The sequence below is a fragment of the Lepisosteus oculatus genome, chromosome 10, assembly GCF_040954835.1.
Source record: "Lepisosteus oculatus isolate fLepOcu1 chromosome 10, fLepOcu1.hap2, whole genome shotgun sequence".
In the NCBI taxonomy this organism is placed as follows: Eukaryota; Metazoa; Chordata; class Actinopteri; order Semionotiformes; family Lepisosteidae; genus Lepisosteus; species Lepisosteus oculatus.
Genome location: NC_090705.1, coordinates 4,357,186 through 4,374,780, shown reverse-complemented (window position 1 = coordinate 4,374,780; position 17,595 = coordinate 4,357,186). Strand labels below are relative to the sequence as shown.

Genomic DNA, 17,595 nt, shown 5'->3' with positions numbered 1-17,595 from the left:
GTACTAGGGGAACTGTCCATCAGCTATGGGGGCTGACCGCATCACTACCATTGAACAGAACACACGACACAAGGTGTGACTGCATGAAAAAAAGCTTCCTCAGTCTTTAGAGCATATTGTAACTTTTCTTTCAGGCAGGAAGACATTTTTATCCACGCGAGGAAAACTGCCGTAGCATCGTATACAGTACTTAAATGCTTCACACTCTTGGTTAAAAAAAAAATCTGATGATTTTATTCCATTTTTTTTTTGCTTTTCATAAAAATACAGGTGTAATCAAAATACTAAAAAAACCCAAACATCCTTCAAACATGTTACAATATAGCTGTCACTGTTTTCAATTTTAATACTACCAGTATCTGGTTAAAATGTATTAGTCCACGGCAATTCTGAACACATTTTCACAATAACATGGAAGTATTGAATGCTGTACTGATATATTGTCGGCTCATGCAAAGTCAGCATATACTGTACATGACAAACTCAATATTTTAATTTGTAGAAAAGGCCATTATAGCGGTGATAAATTACAAATTCTGTGCTTCTGTAAGCTTTCTTTCTTCAGGAATACCATTTACCTACATGGAAGAGAAGGATGTGTTATAAGCTATCCTTTTACATCTGATTGGTAGCCACATGATAAAGACAGCAATTGCATGATGGAATTAAAACAGATATAGACATAAACACAAAGGACACCTAGCAAATCAAAGTCTGTATTGATGTATATGTTCAATCCAATATCTATGATATACCGTATATGAACATATATCAAACACTCTAATTTAGAATACTAAAATCTGGAGTTACTTTCATTGCACTGGCCTTGTATTTTATTTCAAATATAAACATGGTATGAAATCTGTAAATAAAACTAGGGCCGTAGTTTACAATACTTTCTCTAAAAGCACACTGCAAATAACAAATAAAGCACAGGAATACACATTGAAGACAAACCGTTATACTTGCCTCAAGCCGTCGAAATGTCGACATGCAATAATTACCTCCTTTGATGTTAGCATTAGATAAACAAACGTTTTGTTTAGCATATTAAAAAGCAGTGGAAAAATAAAATTCAGTTCAGTTACAAGGACACTAGAGGGCGATCTACTACTCTTTGAGGGTGAGACCCACAAAACAAGTGGTAAGCTACAGTATTCAAATAAGGAAGAAAGCAAAACACTGAAAAACAAGTATAATCAGTTTCTATGTTTAGTCTTTGCTAAGAAAAGGCTTTGGTTTAACTCAGTTAACAGACAGAAAACAGAGCAATGAAACTAAACTCATGAATAGGTCAACTATGATACATTAGTTTCTGTTAGATTTTTTTTAATTGACAAATTACAAGTAGGTACTCAATATATACTAACCTGCAGGCTGCTGCTGTGGTATTTGAGTCTGATTTTGTAAATTCCTACAAGAGAAAAAGTGATCATTACATTTATTAATGATGAGAGGTAATCCAACAGATTTTCATGAAATGTCTAGATATGCAAGCCAGGCAGTAAAAAATATTTGGCATAATTCAGCCTTTCCTAGCTGAGAAATGATTTAATACAATGATTTTTCTCAGATGTATTTAAAGGTTTTTACAGTACATATCATAATTAAAATATGTTAGTGAGCAAAATGTCATTTAAATATGAAAACTATAATTCAAAGGTGAAAAAAAGTTACAAAGCAGAGAAAGCCATCTGACCTACTTTGTTGCTAGTACCCAACCTCAGTTTTAACTACTGAAAACTGTGACTCCAAGACACCTACAAAATGTGTGCCAGTGCACATGACTTCTAAGACAGGGATCTCCAAGCAGGGCCCTGGAGACCCCAGTCCATCCAGTTAATCTTACAGGCCAGTACATCTGTAAGTTAGTGAGTCAGTGAGTTAGGTACTGTAGGTAGTTATTTATCTATTTTATTATTATTATTATTATTATTATTATTATTATTATTATTATTATTATAAGATCAAGCATATAACCTTTTCAGTTATCAGAACTCTGGTCCTTAAGGGCTGAAGAGTCCTGAATGAGCTCTAAAAACTTATCTTAACAAATCACCTGTTTAATTAATCACAATGGAATTGTTCTGTATATTGAGAAACCAACAATTTAATGGATGCAAGTTTTCCCGTTATGCCTCTGGCATGTAGGGGCAGCAACATCCTGTCGCTGTTACTGTAACATTAGTTTTTTACGGGACAGGGTTGTTAGCCTTGTGCCCAACATCCAACATGGAGGACCTGGTGCCCAATGAGGGACACGAACTCACTACCCTGGGATTATTTACAGAACTGGAGATCCCTGCAAAATTCGATTTTTGGAACACTAGGCTAAGAAAATAAAGGAAAATGGATGAATGTATCTATGTTAGAATTTGTTAACACACATAGAGTCTTGTTTACTCTTTCTTCTCAGTTTGGGATATCCGTGAGTATTTGGTTTTGGGGGTGAAACTATTAGAATGCCGTAATATCACTCACGTCTGCGTCTGCATCAGTGGCATGCTGGTGGTCTCATAATTGTCCGGATGCAAGGGTGGCACAATTTCCCCACTGACTGGGTGAAACACTGGCAGAGTCGAGAGAGGCCAAGATATCTCCCGATTCTTGGACATGTTCCGAAGCTCCTTCGAAGACTTCTGAATGGAACTGTGATGGACCAGCTGAATACTGGAAGAAACACCCCAAAATAGTTTTGAGTTGCATGTCTTTCTCTAATAGAACACGTGCACAGTCCAAAATTGTATAAACGCAAAACAAAACACAAAAAAACACATAAAGAAGGTACACTGGTAATTCAGATATCACTGCTACTTATTTTTCTTGATAATCAACAAACCTTTTATTTTGTTTAAAATGGTTAAAAGGCATTATATGTTATCATTTTGTGTTTAATCTGAGTTAAAGGTGCAAACTCTATACTCCTTTCTCCCTTGCAGTGATATTAATTTATTTGAGTTGAATTGCCCATTTTTTTAAGTCTGCACTTTGAGGCCACAAAAACCTTCTCCCTACTTTAAGCAGCTTCTCACAAGATGAGTCGAACCACACTTAAATGAACGGATGATTCAGATGGATGGAACAAATACTGGATTAGCATGACCAGGCTCTGAGAGATGAGGAGGGGAGAGGATAAAGCTCGAAAAGAAAAAAAAACTGTCAAACCAAAAAAGAAATAAACAAAAACCACAGGAAAGGAGACACTTACTCTGGTGTTTGCATGTTTCTTTTTTCCCTAGAACAAAACAAAATTAATGAATTAAATACTAGTATTAATAGGTAGGACATCCACACATTAGCTAATGGAGAGCTAGATGGGTCAATGGCTGAAGTGATTAAAAACGCAGAAAATGGTTTTCTTCTGGCCTCTGGAGGTCTGATGGAGACACACAAGTCACTCATTGACGGTAAGGGAGCGGGCAAAAGAAATCACAAAATAAAAGCTAAAGAAAAAGCACCTGGGGGTGAATCCGTCTACTGTATGTGAAGGATGAATGGCACGTGCATGGACAAATTCAGATGCATGATGAGAGAATGTAACTTGCTGCTTTTGAGATTTATCTCCTTCTTCCCCTCTTTTGTGCTATGATCTGTTTATAGGACTTCAAAGCCTTTTTTCTTCCAAAAACCTCTGACAAAAAAGAAACTGGAACACACCCACTGCAGTGTGGTAGAGCTCACTACTTCTGGATAACAGCCCTCATATTAGTATTGAGCTTCTCCCTACTCTGGTATTAATTTTTAAAAAATTTTACAGAGCATTTGACATATGTTACACTTGACATTAACAACACAAGGTACAGTGTGTTACTTGCTGAAAAACCACTACCTCGTAAATATCTTTACGCCAAGCGGAGTGTTCATACACTTTGGACATTGGGTTTTCATTGATGAGGTTTTGTTAACACTAAAAGCGCACACTTACACTCCTTCTCGACGGCAGCACATGATATAACCAAGGATGATGAAAAGGACCAGGGCGACAGCAGAGGGCACTGCCAGCGTGACCAGGAAATCAGAGAAATAGTCCCTACTTTTCAGTGAGTCAGAAGGGGGGTTATATTCGCCCATATCAGGTAACACTCCACTGCCAGGGTCTGGCTTTTCTTTACTAACAGAGACCACTTTAGTGATGTCTACCTGTTGAGAGAAGAACAGCACAAGCATTCATACCACATGCATGCAACTGTGTTCCAATTTTTTGTTGTATGATCATACAGAAATATTTTTTGAAGAACCAGCTACATTAATGGTAACAAGAACACAACAGGTGCTGACACACTGCCCAGAAACCTCACCAGAAATTTGGATGAAAACTGAAATCCGTTTAGATGTTTTGTGATGCCACCTACAAACAAGGCAAAGCAAAAATCTGTGCAGAACTTTGCCATGTATGGTATCCAATGGTGGCTGAATGTATCCTAGCATTCTTTTCATTTGCAAATCACTGGAACGTAAAACTACATTCTTGCAGTATTTAACAAGCCATCTTGAGACAACAATGTGTCCTGATCAGTGTAACTGACTAATGATTGCATATAGAAATTTTCATCAGGTTTTGTTGTGTGAAAAGTGGAAGAAAAAAAAAGTTCTGTCAGGGAACTACAGTACTAAAAACTTTTACACGGAGTCAAAACCTGCATGTGAGAGGCTTACCAGTGAGATTTTGCACCAGTCGATGTGAAATTGAGCCCTGAACTTCTTATCACAGCTGATGAGAGGTTCCATCTCCTGGCTGCACCTCAGCTGGTTTTGGGGGGTTTCAACTTCCTTCAGACAGGAAGAGAACGGTACGTCGGCCCCCACCATCACGTACACCCTGCAGTTACAACAGGAACGTTTCAGTTTCAGCCGCCAACAGTGCTTCTCGGTCATCTTCTTATGGGATGTCAGGCCGATGAGTCCTGACATGGTCTAAATTATCAGCAGTTCATTACGTGTTAGCTGTATCTCCCTACTCGTTTATGGAATTTAATCCTTACAAAGCAGGCACACAATGGTATCTGTAGATCCTAACTAAACTCGTGAAGGTTTGTTGGCTGCTGTATATTGACATATATTCATATTACAGAATATATCACCTCACATCTTTTTTCTTTAATTTGTAAAACTATAGTGATTCTAACTGCACTTGAGTTTCCAATTTAAGTAAACATATGGGCAGTTCCGAAGCCTGACAAATGGCAACTAAAAATACTTTTTATCTCATCTTTAAAAATGGATGCTTACAAAGGCTCCCTTATTTCCAGTTTTGATGCCATCTGACACACACCTGGTTTAAACGTGCCTCTATTCCAATCTGACCAGAACTGTCATCAATAATCATATCCCAGCAGAAAAACATGACTACCACCGCAGTGATAGCTGTGTCAGAGTACCTCACTTAAGCCTTCCTTTTGCGCGAATGCATGGATAGATGTTAGGGTCAAGATAAATATCCTGATACTGACACCTTCATATCAGGCGCGCATACCTGAACAGCAGAAGTGTTTTTTCTTTCTGCTTTTCGGTCTCGCCTGTCTGTGAGGCCTTTGTGCCACTCGCCCACTCTTCCAGCCTTACTGCCAATTTATTCATTTCCTTGATCTTACTGTACCCACCCGACTGTTCTGTGCAGTTCCCCTTCATGCAAATGGTTCACATCTGTCTTGTATAAAGCGTGGTTCATTTCCGTTAATAATGATAATAATCTCATGATGAAACCCAGTTATTTCTGGTGTAGAGGCACCAAAAATGTTTGGCCTCTCTTGGAAAATCCGTATTCCTTTCACAGGAGTTTATTTTTGAATTCCTTGATTTTCCCAGTCCCATGCAAAGGGGAGTCATGGGGTCTCCAGTCCGCTGAACACTATGGGAAGCAGAACAAGCTGCTGCTGCTCTGTATGGGCAAGTACAACGATGGCCTGGAGAGCCATTTATTCAGGAGGGCCTTTACTGGAGCAGCCTGACTGAAGGACCTTGCACTCAAAGGTACAACAGCAGTGCCATGCCCAGAAGGTCCAGTCTTCCTATTAAAAAAAGATTTATTACAGCAATAAACCGCTTCTTTTCATTGGGTTTCAGGAGATTTCCATTACTTCATGCCAGCAAATCTCTCCAGCATGCCTTTACTGGGCAATAAGGACAAGTTGCCACCACTCACTTTATCCGCTGGGAATAGAAGCTAATGGGTCAAACGGACGGTGCTCATTCTATTCTGCCAGCTAAATGTTTGCAGTAGAAAAAAAAAACAGAACAAAATGATAACAGCTAAAAGAAAGAAGGATTCTGTTAAGCTATACAAGCAAAGTCTTGGACACTGTCAAGTACAAAGGGATACCATATACGGTATCTTCATTTAGAAAAACTGAAAGGGGGAATTAAAGAAACGCCAGAAAGATGCTGCACTGTTTTTAAATTACGCTGCAGAAACGAGAGCCTGATGTTTTCAACACCTCTCCGCACTGCGTATGCAGCCCATGCTACAGCGCAAGTCTTTCACCTTTCAAGGTAACTCCCACAGCTAATATTTTCATGAACAATTATGCCTGGTTCACTTTGGAATAGCAGCAGAAGCACACGACATCCTCTGATCTCGACTTGCTAAGATGTGTTCTTAGTAAACAGCAGCTCTTGGAGAACCCATGCAGCGTCGCCTTTGATTTCGCAGCTCACCCTTCCTTCAGGTCATTTATAGGGAGGGGGACTCTGCCTCCCCGGTCCAGAGCTGAAGTGATATTAATGGCATTCAAGCGTTCTGGCTGCCAGACATTTTTCACTGCTCCCAAGAAATCTCCTAGTATCTCACTAGCCAGCATCTCCTCCACGTTCATGTTTTTTATGAAGAACTCTGCTTGATAAGGCAGAGGAAAATCTGGGGAAAAAGAGGAAAGAGTTAAATGAGGTTGTTTTTCTAAAGCAATGAAACAACACCTGAAACTGGACATAGGAAACTTTGTACGACACTTTGAAGCAATAAAACTCACTTTAACATAACACAGTTAAAACAACAGTTTTATGTTAAAAGCCTGAAGCAAACATACTCTATTTCACATAGTTTCACATGAATAACAGAATACAGCATTTCGACTAGATAATTATCTAAGCATTAATTTATTTGTTTTTATATGATTGAGCTGTGATTTTAAATGTATTTGACACAATGAGTACAGAAAGCAGCTGTGCAAGCAAAGTTGTCTGCAAATTCTGTGTTAAGAAGGATTTGCAGGAAAAATCTGACTTCAGGAATACCAAGCCATGCAAAAATTCTTTGAAAGTGAAAACGATATAACTTCACTGTCATTCAGTCAGATGAGAGCAAAGGTTGATTATTTGCTACTGACACCGCTGTTGACAGCAGTCATTGCTAGTTTGGCACAGCTCATCTTATGGCTGAGCCTGCATGCTGGCCTTCTGTGTCTGGAAATCTCCCGTTTGCTCGTCAACCTTGAGTTAACTGCTTTGGCCTGAAAGAAATGAAAGTCGGGCTGTCGTCCCCAAGTGCCACCTGAGGAAGCCTGGAAACTCACAAACTTGAGCGGTCTGTGTGCTTTTTGTCTTCTTCATGCGCTCTCAAGTTGCTGTGCTTACCATCAGCTGAAATGATGTTAATAACAAGGTTGTGCCGGGCCGTTTCGAAGGTTCGTCTGTTGTAGGCGGTAATCTGCAATGCACCCAAAAGGGGGAAAGTTCAAACCATGAGCAGAGGAGCTTAGAAAAATACCTCAGTGGAATAATGCAACTTCACTGGAACCACACAAGCACACAGCACTGAGGCATATAATTGTGCGTCCATGGAAACAAAAGAACAGCCAGAGTGAAGTCTCTAAGACATGATTACAGCTGCATAGACAAGCCAGTTTCTATTCATCTTTTTATCCCTGGCTTCCTTAAAAAAATATAGACAATATCCTCAGATTAATGAAGTTAATCATAACAACATCAGCTCCACGGGCCTTCTCTCTTTGATTACTTGTCTTATCTCCTTATGTTCATTTTATTTCTATAAGTCATTGGGGTTCACAAATCTGGACACAATGAAACTAAATACAACTGACTGTGCACAGTACTGGCAGAATAGGCAGCAGTATACGGTAAGTCTGCCAAACACAGTAGCCCTAATCATCATGACAGAGCAGTCTTCAGATGTTACTGTGTAAATGTGAGGAGGTCACCAGCAGGTCATTTCTACCCGAAGAGTCTGACTTTGTTCATAAGTCTCATATAGATTTAGGAAATACAAGGAGATATGACATACTCATCCTCTCTGTGGTTAGGAGACGCTGTAGGACTGCATCCTGAGAAACTACTGTATTAGTAACATTATTGCAAACTATAATAATTGAGTGGTTTTGTCTAGCATGTACCTCAATAACAGTTGCTTTGCCCACATGATCGGCAGTTGGAGACCCATACAGGACACCGTCACTGAAAGGAGTTCTCTGAATGTAACGCAGCCACCCAGGTCTGTCTGGATAGCCCATTAAATTTGTATTAAATGTGATTGGATCATTGCTGGCATCCCCTGTGCACATAACAGAAACATTATCAATTCAAAACATCAAGCAACATTCAAATGATTTGTGTATATTGTAAGAGTGTGGTAGGGTAAGACAAGAACTGCCCTCCTACAATATTCAAACTCAAAAGCTACAAAATGCGTGTTATTAGTATTGGAATTTGCAAATCGCAATAAAATAATGTTCATGTGTTAGCCATCTTTTAGCATCTGACTTAAAGGGGAACTGCAGTCCCAATTTTTAAGGCTGGTTATTATTAAGTCTTGGTAACAAAATAAAATCACTGACATTCTAGCAACAATTTACAAATTTCGAATTAAGCACAAAACTGAGAACGTTGTGAAAGTCACCGTGTTGTCACAAGCCCCTAGTCTCGCCACGGGTGAGAGTGAGAGTTCCCACGAACTGCTATGTGATGCGGCCCTTCCTGCTCACTAGTTTCCATAATGACTCATGTACTGTGATGTATCAGCAAATAATCACAGGTGGTGCAGCAGACATTTCACCGCAGAAATGTTCCACTGTGATCTGCATCCAGAGTTAACAAGTAAGTAGTATTTGTCAACCAAACTGTTTCAAAGTCGAGAGCGATGTTTCTATCTTGATTAAAAGAGATGTATTCACAAGCCTGCTTGTTTACAATAAGGCCACTACAACTCACCGGAAGATTTATTGCCTCATTCTGAATCACAGAATATGGCGCTGCGCATACCTGGAAATTTCATCTATTTTGTGTTGTAAATTGGAGATTTTATACATTACAATGTACATTTTACTTTTACTGTGGTTTGAATTGCACTCATCAATACTGATGCTTCCTAAACCAAAATATAAAAAAAGCATTGCAGTTCCCCTTTAAAACTGGTATTGGTAATCTGACTCACAATTGCATACTTTTGTGAAATTTCACTTCTTGGTGAAATATTTGAAAACAGTGAGATTTATGGGAGATGTAAATTCTATAAAGGACTCATCTGACTGCAGTCTCCCCTTAACTGTTTATAATGCAGTCAAGAGCAATTAAGAGAGAAACATGACATTTAAAATAAAATGTCAAGTTGCATTTTGTAATTCCCATAGTAAAAAGGATATACGACGGGCTTTATAATTCCCAGTTTATAAATCAAGAATTCTCTTCTCAAAGACATTAGATCTTTATGAAACTCAAAAAAGTATTTAATATTTAAATTTCTACTATCAATTTGCATGGTTGGATACAAGTAATTTGACTCAGTTTAGCAAAATGTACCCTCCAGGTGTTTGACCAAGGAGTACTGAATAAATCCTGCCGTTGTAAATGTCAGCCTGAAGCTTTCTTATTTCCACTCATCAGTCACGGAAGAAAAATCCGGTGCCTGAAAGCAGTTTTCCATTGAATAGAAGGAAGAAGCCTCTGGCAACTGGCCACCAAGCCCTGGGATTACGAGTTTACAATCGGCACTTGGTTGAAAGATGATATTTAATGCAGCCTTAAGTCAGGGCAATAAAGGTATCTTTATAAGGCGCTGACATTTAAAAATAAATAAGGACGTAATGTCACATATTCACTGCAGTGTTAACAACAGCATACCCGGCTTTGGGTAAGGAGGAAATTCCCCCTTAAAATACTCTCTTTCCAAGACGTGTACAAAGAGCACTCCGGCGGAAGGATAGACATTCCGGTCTGCATGCGCCCGGGAGAGGATAGTGAAAACTGCAGCAGGAAGACAAGGAGACAGACAGAGAGAAGGAATAAGGTCGGTCATGCATGAGGCAACAGTGTCGCTGCAAGGCGCAGCAGCGCCACCGTCCCAGGACGACAGGGAAAGAACCACGGACTTCGGATTTCCAAACACAATGTGCGTCTGAAACGATACTTTCTTGAAAACAAATGAATGCTTCTGTGTGGAACGCTGGGTCTTCCTATACAGTAAATGCAATGCAGGGCACATTAAATAAACTAAGAGCAGCAGGCTGCAGCCCTGGGAAACAGGGGGGTGTTGTGTACAGCCGTCGGAGGTGCTGTCTGCGTGGAGCGTACATGTTCTCCCCAGGTTTTTTTTTTTAAGATATACAATTTCTTGTATTAGGAATTTTGTCTTTTTCACATACCCCAGCCTGCTCTCCATGAGACACACAGACGGGGAGAGAAGCTTGGGGTCAGAGCGCAGGGTCAGCCTTTTATACGGCGCCCCTGGAGCAGTTGGGGTGAAGGGCCTTGCTCAGAGGCCTAATGGAGTAGGATTCCTCTGCCGGCTGCGGGATACGAACCGGCAACCTTCCAGCCACAGGCGCAGATCCTGAGCCACAGAGCCACCGGTTTCCAAAAACATACAGTACTGGGAAGGTCAGCTGGAATCTCTATATTGTCCCTCTGTGTGATGTTTTCAAATGATTAAATGACAAAGTAGACAAGACAAGACAAACATTTCTTGTTTTTCATATATTTGTGTAGTTCAGTTCTTGAGTACTGTAATCTTTAACAACCCTTGAGCTCCTTTTACAAACATGGCATGTGCTAAGAGCAGCAGCAGTATGGTGATGTACTGAAAATTAAAGCCTAAGCTGATTTAAAAGAAAATGTAATAATGTCTCCACAGACAGTTTCAAGACACAGAATTAAAATAAATATAATCCACGTCAACATGACATTAAAACTAAACCAATCAAATAGCCCTGCTAGATCAGAAGCCATATGGCCACCTTGTGTGATCGGGTTTTATACTGTAGTCCAATCACTCCCACTTGTATTAATGGGATGAACTAAAACCGATGAAACAAGGGACAAGAGGAAGATTAGGTTGTCTTTGGCACAGTACAATCAAGTAACTGTGCTGCTTCTGATGCACCAATATTCACAGCAACAGTGTTGCTTTGTAGCAAAATGTAAATGGCCATCGTAAATCTACAAAAACAGGTACATGATAATCTCTGTTCAACTTTAAAGTAGAATAGTTTTATTTTCATTCTAAGACTCGATTTAGTCTTCAATGTTAATATAACTATCACTACACATTTGAACCATTTCCTAAGGAGCAAGAATGTTTTACAGTGAGTAGGCAAATTCTTATTAGTCTATATTTCATCATAAGAAACACTTCCACAAATCACTCATCTGTACAATCTTGCTGGTACTAATTTCTAACTATCGTCTAAATGACACATGTCATTTACAGCACACAGATGAAGCTTCATGAGCTTCCTCTTCCTCATCAACAGAGGAATTGCTTGTGAAACTAAGGAGGAAGAAGCAGGGGTCTTTCAACGAACAAACAAGTCTTCAACACTACAGTTCAAAATACAGGCTCAAAAACCCGAAAGCACATCTCCTAGGAAAAAATGAGATTTGCAGTTTCAACATATACTCTGAATTCATAATAGATGGAGTGTAATGAATTTAGAGAGCAGCAATGACTGTTAATCTAGTACAGCAGATTCCAAAGGCCTCACTATGGATCACTAATCACAGAGCAGATGGCATTCTGCGTTAAACATGCTCCCTGCTGAGATACTCGTTCAACAAAGATCACCAGCAAAGCTAGTATATGTGGTCTCAACACATGCCACTGAGGTGCATAACCTTATCCGCTCGGCTTAAGAAGCTTAAATAGTTGATTTAAAGCCGCCCTGGTGATGAACAACCTTTCATGTATTAACCATTAAAAGTTAATGTGAAACTCCTTAATTTGCAAATTGAAAGGCTTGGTTACACAGATTTGATTTACGTGTTTAGTACAGGTCGGTGGCTGTTTTGCGGGGTAAATGTATAACCAGTGTTCCATATTTATAGACTTTCGACAAGAAGCTGCATTTTCGGGGAAGTAATGTGCAGTCACACAGCAGTTTGGAATCAGCAGAAAAGCGGCTGTAAAAGGGCCGCAGGTTCAGATGAGATGGGTCCATGCCTGAACCACATTCCCAGAATACTGTGGGGAATTAGCTGCTACCCTCAGTCACCTGGCCAGTTCTGAAAATCAGGAATCGGGGGACTTCTAGGGTTGTTCTATCTGCTATCTGGAGAGAGAAGGCAGGTACTGTCTAGTGCAAACTTTCTCACAGAGGAAATGAACTGCATGAGGTTTGTGAAATTTGGAAACGGTTCTGTGTATTGCTCAGCTGCTCAGCGATGTTAGTGAGGGACTGGCTGAAGGGGAGCTAGGCTTTTCTTTCTTTGCAGTTTTATTTTCCCACACTACAAATAAACGGCACTGCTTTCTACCTGAGAGCTGTCTGTCTTAGACTTCCCTCCCCTTTAGAAGATGACTTGCGATGGCCCCTCTAAATCTCTGAATGTCACATTCTGGCGGAGGATGAGGGAATAGCTTCCGGGCTTGTGGAAAAGTGCACTTTTGAGACCATCTGGTGAAACTGTGCAGGACTGTTTCGCAAAGCAAAATAAAAGCCCCCATCTACTTTATGCTTCTGCCTAGACTTCAAGAGCCTCACTATCAATAGTGCTGGCCAGCTAAGCTGCTTACTGGCTTCTCAAATGACAAACACACAAGCTTCTCTGAGACTAATACAGAAGCTCTTAGATATTTCACAAATCACAAATAGTTCTTGCTTTTTCACTCACTTCCTCAGACGTCATGCTAGGTAGGTTTTTACGCCACACAGGATCTCCCCACCATCCCTAGACTGCAGATAAAGGCTTTCATAGTCAGTCTAATTACTATTTTTTTAATTATACATTACCTGACCAATCATCTTCTCAGAACTGGTCAGGTGACTGAGGACAGCAGTTCATTCCCCACAGCATTCTGGGGAATGTAGTTGACAGGTAGACCTCCATCTTGTCTGAACCCACTGCCCTCTTACACTGATGGGTGTCTTTTAGGGAGGGCAGAGTGTGCAAGCCAACAGTGGTATTTAGCCAAGACCACTTCTACCCTTTCAAATGGCAATACGGGACTCATAATGGTTAAGTAGTCAGGACTTCAACTTAATGTTCTATCTGAAGGGTCAACACGTCTTACAGGACAGTGTCCCTGGCCATTATGGGGACTTCCTTCTGAAATTCAGCAGCAGCCATATTCACCAGCAGCCATATCACCCTGCAACTCACAACTGGCAACCCACTGAAGCTAAGCGGGTGTGAGCCTGGTCAGTACCTGGATGGGAGACCTCCTGGGAAAAACTAAGGTTGCTGCTGGAAGAGGTGTTAGTGAGGCCAGCAGGGGCGCTCACCCTGCAGTCCATGTGGGTCCTAATGCCCCAGTATAGTGATGGGGATACTATACTCAGGCGCCGTCCTTCGGATGAGATGTAAAACCGAGGTCCTGACTCTCTGTGGTCATTAAAAATCCCAGGGCGTTTCTCGAAAAGAGTAGGGGTGTAACCCCGGTGTCCTGGCCAAATTTCCCATTGGCCCTTACCCCTCTATGAATTGGCTACATTACTCTGCTCTCCTCCCCACTGATAGCTGGTGTGTGGTGAGCGTTCTGGCGCACTATGGCTGCCGTCGCATCATCCAGGTGGGGCTGCACATTGGTGGTGGTGGAGGGGATCCCCATTACCTGTAAAGCGCGAGTGGAGTGTCCAGAAAAGCGCTATATAAGTATAAGCAATTATTATTATTATTATTATTATTATTCAGATCCAAAGGGAGTAGTGCCACCTACTGGTCTACCCACACACACCCAGGAGCAGCATGGTTTTCCTTCAAGTTCTCCCATCCCAGTGCTGACCAGGCCCCGCCTTGCTGAGCTTCTAAGGTCCGATAAGATTAGGTTAGAATGTAGCAACACTGCTCTAAAAATCTATTTAAACTATATTTTAAAATATTAAAACACACTTCATCCCTATTTTGGACAAGTTAAATATTACTGGAAATTGTAAGGTGTACGTGAGAGTTTAAATTTTCTATGGACATGTAGAACCAGATAATGTTTTACTTGCATGTACCTTCACATATTATTCCCTCTTAAGGTATAAAAACTGTAAATTGGTCATAATTAAAACCAAAAGGTGCACCATGCAATGTGTCGTGAGTCATACTTAAGTGCTTCTGCTCAAGGAATTGGCCACATTCGGCCATAATGTGGTCTGTGGAATGAGTCTCCACCCATCAGTTACATCCCTACTTTATGTAATCCTGCACCCAGACTTCAAAACCAAAGAAATATACAGTACAGTGCATCACATCATCACAAGGCACTCCCAGAAAAGACTTCCTTCCTACAGGGAAATGTAATGTTTTCTCTAACAACAGTGGCTGTCATGCTATCATATCATCATTACTATTTTTTCCATCTCTACCAAGGCTACAGAAAAAATAAAATAAAACCAGAGTGTGCATTGCGTGCCACTCAAGTTTATCACCAACAAGTACAGAAGTCTAACCAGGCTAACTCAAACTGTGAACTGCACAGACAAAAGAAAACATGTACTGCATATAGCATATAAACCTATTTTTTCATAGGCCTGTGTGAGATGATCCTCGTTGTATCAATGTACTGTACGTTTTAATTCGTTGAAATGTACTGTATAAGGTCAGATACTCAAAGACGTTATACGGTACAGTACCGTATGTGACTTTAAAAAAAAAGTATGGGTTCCCCATTAAACGCATAGTGTAGAATATAAACTTCAGTACATGCCTAAGAATTAAATCAGAATACAAAGCAATAAGAAGGTAGAGGCGAGGATTAATTGGCCGGAGGGTTAAGACAGGAGGGGCAGCTGAAGGGGCTGGTAACGCGAGGGCGTGTTGTTAGGCTGCGGGGGTACCGAGCTGCGTGCCGGGGCGCATTCCCACTCACCGTTCGTGCGGACAGCGGCTCTCTGTCTGTTGATGAAATAACTGTGGATTTGACTATTCCTCCATGCTACGGCTTCACTTTTGACATCAGCAGAGCTTACTAAATAAGCTTTTGTTTTCAACATAAAACATGAGATAAAACAATCAACATTCCTGGGCATTACTGTCAATGGATTATCACACTCCGCACTGTAGTACTGTACGTGTAGTATTGTCATTTTTACAACACCATTACTGACTTAATGCAGACTGTTAAATGTTTCTAAGCAAACTAGCTTTGCCGTACCCGCATAATGAACAGAAATCAACGCTGTTTAAGCAAACCTTCAGCTATAGTAGGCCTTGTCTCCTAAACTGTGGAGAGCAGCAGTCGCCTGTACTAAAACTGTCTTACAATAGCTCTGTAAATGCTAAAATGAAACACCCTCTATGTACGGCAATATTTAACCATAACACATAGAGTGTACAATAGCGACAATCCGAAACATACAAGGTTGCTTTTAAAAGTACTTAATGTTTTTTTTAACTTAGAAAGAATGTTCTTAAACCCACAAAAATGGTCGTTTTCCATTGCGGTCTGCTTAACTGAAAAATTAAAAGGTGAAGATGCCTTCCGAAAAAATAACGAAGCACAGCAGAGAGTCTGTGTGAAATAATACTCGATACATACCGACGGACAGGCAGATGAAGCACCCGACAGAGCGCATCGTGTTTTGCTGTAAATTTCACGAGTATTTCTGGTCAATCGCTGGCGATCTCTCCAGTTTGACAGCTCCAGCATCCCCTTGTACAGCGCATTCCTCTTTCTCCCCTCTCCCAGCGCATTGTGGGAGCTCGCTGCGCTCTGGTTGGTTGGAACATCTGGCGCAGATGCTGGAAAATGAGATGCTGTCTTTGGGAGGAAACAGAGTCCCGTGCCAGAAGCGTGTAAGACTCGCCTTGAGCTGGGCTTGGTGGCCGATTTCTGCGAACCCGGACTGTAGAATAAAGACGCTTCACATTCTTATTAAAAACGTGTCTCGCTCAGTATCAAAACTATAAAGTGAACCGTTACAAGCAAGCCCCTGGGGTATCAAAGCACGATGAGGATTCAACACGGTTGTTGCCTTCGTTGTTAATGGATTTTAAACACATGATTGCAAATTAGTAAAAACATACTGTAAATACACTGAAACAATCTAGGCTGAGGAAAGGGGCTTAAACTTCGGGTGAGGAAACTGAAGCTCAGTCAGTGCTAAGGCACGCTTTGTGCCCAAAAGCCAACTTCAAGGACAGAAAAACAATCAAACTAACAAGACAATTCTAAAAAAGTTAGGCAATGTTAAATTGGCTAACTATCTCATGGCTCACTTAGACTGAAAATCTTGATAGCACTTGCAAATTCGATGTTTAAATGCAAGACGTCATACAGTATTTTGTGTTTTGGAAGCAGTATCTAGACCTGATATTCCCAGCAGGTATAGTACATGTACCTGCTGGTCTAATTAATTCTATTACTATCAAAAGTACTGAAGAAGGCTTTTGGAGGGGGCTAATTCACACAAGGAATGTCCAACCACTTCTAGGAAGCAAGTACAGTAAAGTGTCTTTAATAACATGGCTGGGTCGCTTGTTCCAGACCCCATTGTCCCTTTGTACTGTATATACAGTAGAAGTACCACCTATCCACACAAAATCAGTTTATTCTTTCAGAATTCACATCTTTCAGACCTGAATGAACTGAAGCTGGTGATAACATGAATGATGATAGTGGCAAGGATCTAATGAAATAATTGTGCACATACGTCCATACGTGCCCAAGTACAAAATAAAGTATGCATGAACTGACTTTTGCATGGGAACTAAAGTGTATTAAAGTAATTTTGTAAAGTGTATAAAATACACATGAAGTTAATACTGCATGTGTAAGTAAAAATTAGATTTTTACGAGATTTAAACTTTTAAACCTTCTGGAGCTTCTTTCAACAGTTGCAGATGATTTTCAAAATTTACATTTTCCAGGTGATGTTAGGGGCACAGATTACTCTTGTGTCAAGTTGTTGTAATTGTTGTAATTGTTGAGCAATTGAGTTTGGAACTGGTGGATTGTGATACTTTTGTTTTGAGTCAGTGTACAGATGTCCTTCCCAGTGAAATCTGCTACAACTGAGGCCATTAAGATCTATTTAACCCCCCACATGGGAGTGAAGTGAGCAGAAGGCACACATGGCGATCCAGGGTGTTCTCATCTTCTTCACAATACTGCACAACTGGACAAGAATCTGAGTGAATCACCGAAAGCTAATCTAGTCTGACTGACAGTATGAGTGAAGCTTACTGAAAAATGTTTTTACCTGATTATTCCATACAGTAAATCAC

The 17,595-nt window shown here is 40.5% G+C and overlaps 1 protein-coding gene across 5 annotated transcripts; it reads right to left on the bottom strand.

The window, feature by feature from the left end:
* Nucleotides 1-211: 211 nt before the first annotated feature.
* Nucleotides 212-16,086, bottom strand: sgce (sarcoglycan, epsilon). Of its 5 annotated transcripts, XM_015358213.2 has the most exons (13): nucleotides 15,908-16,086; nucleotides 15,239-15,346; nucleotides 10,069-10,191; nucleotides 8,346-8,503; nucleotides 7,570-7,642; nucleotides 6,655-6,853; nucleotides 4,657-4,819; nucleotides 3,926-4,140; nucleotides 3,209-3,235; nucleotides 2,482-2,670; nucleotides 1,371-1,414; nucleotides 970-1,007; nucleotides 212-578 (listed from the first exon to the last, which is right to left on the bottom strand). In XM_015358213.2, the coding sequence occupies exons 1-13, from the start codon at nucleotides 15,942-15,944 to the stop codon at nucleotides 528-530; spliced, it is 1,425 nt and encodes a 474-aa protein (XP_015213699.1). In that variant the 5' UTR covers nucleotides 15,945-16,086; the 3' UTR covers nucleotides 212-527. The 5 variants fall into 5 exon arrangements, with proteins under 5 accessions (XP_015213699.1, XP_015213700.1, XP_015213702.1 ...); XM_015358214.2 differs by lacking the exon at nucleotides 3,209-3,235; XM_015358216.2 differs by lacking the exon at nucleotides 970-1,007 and having other exon boundaries at nucleotides 15,908-16,085.
* Nucleotides 16,087-17,595: the final 1,509 nt, after the last annotated feature.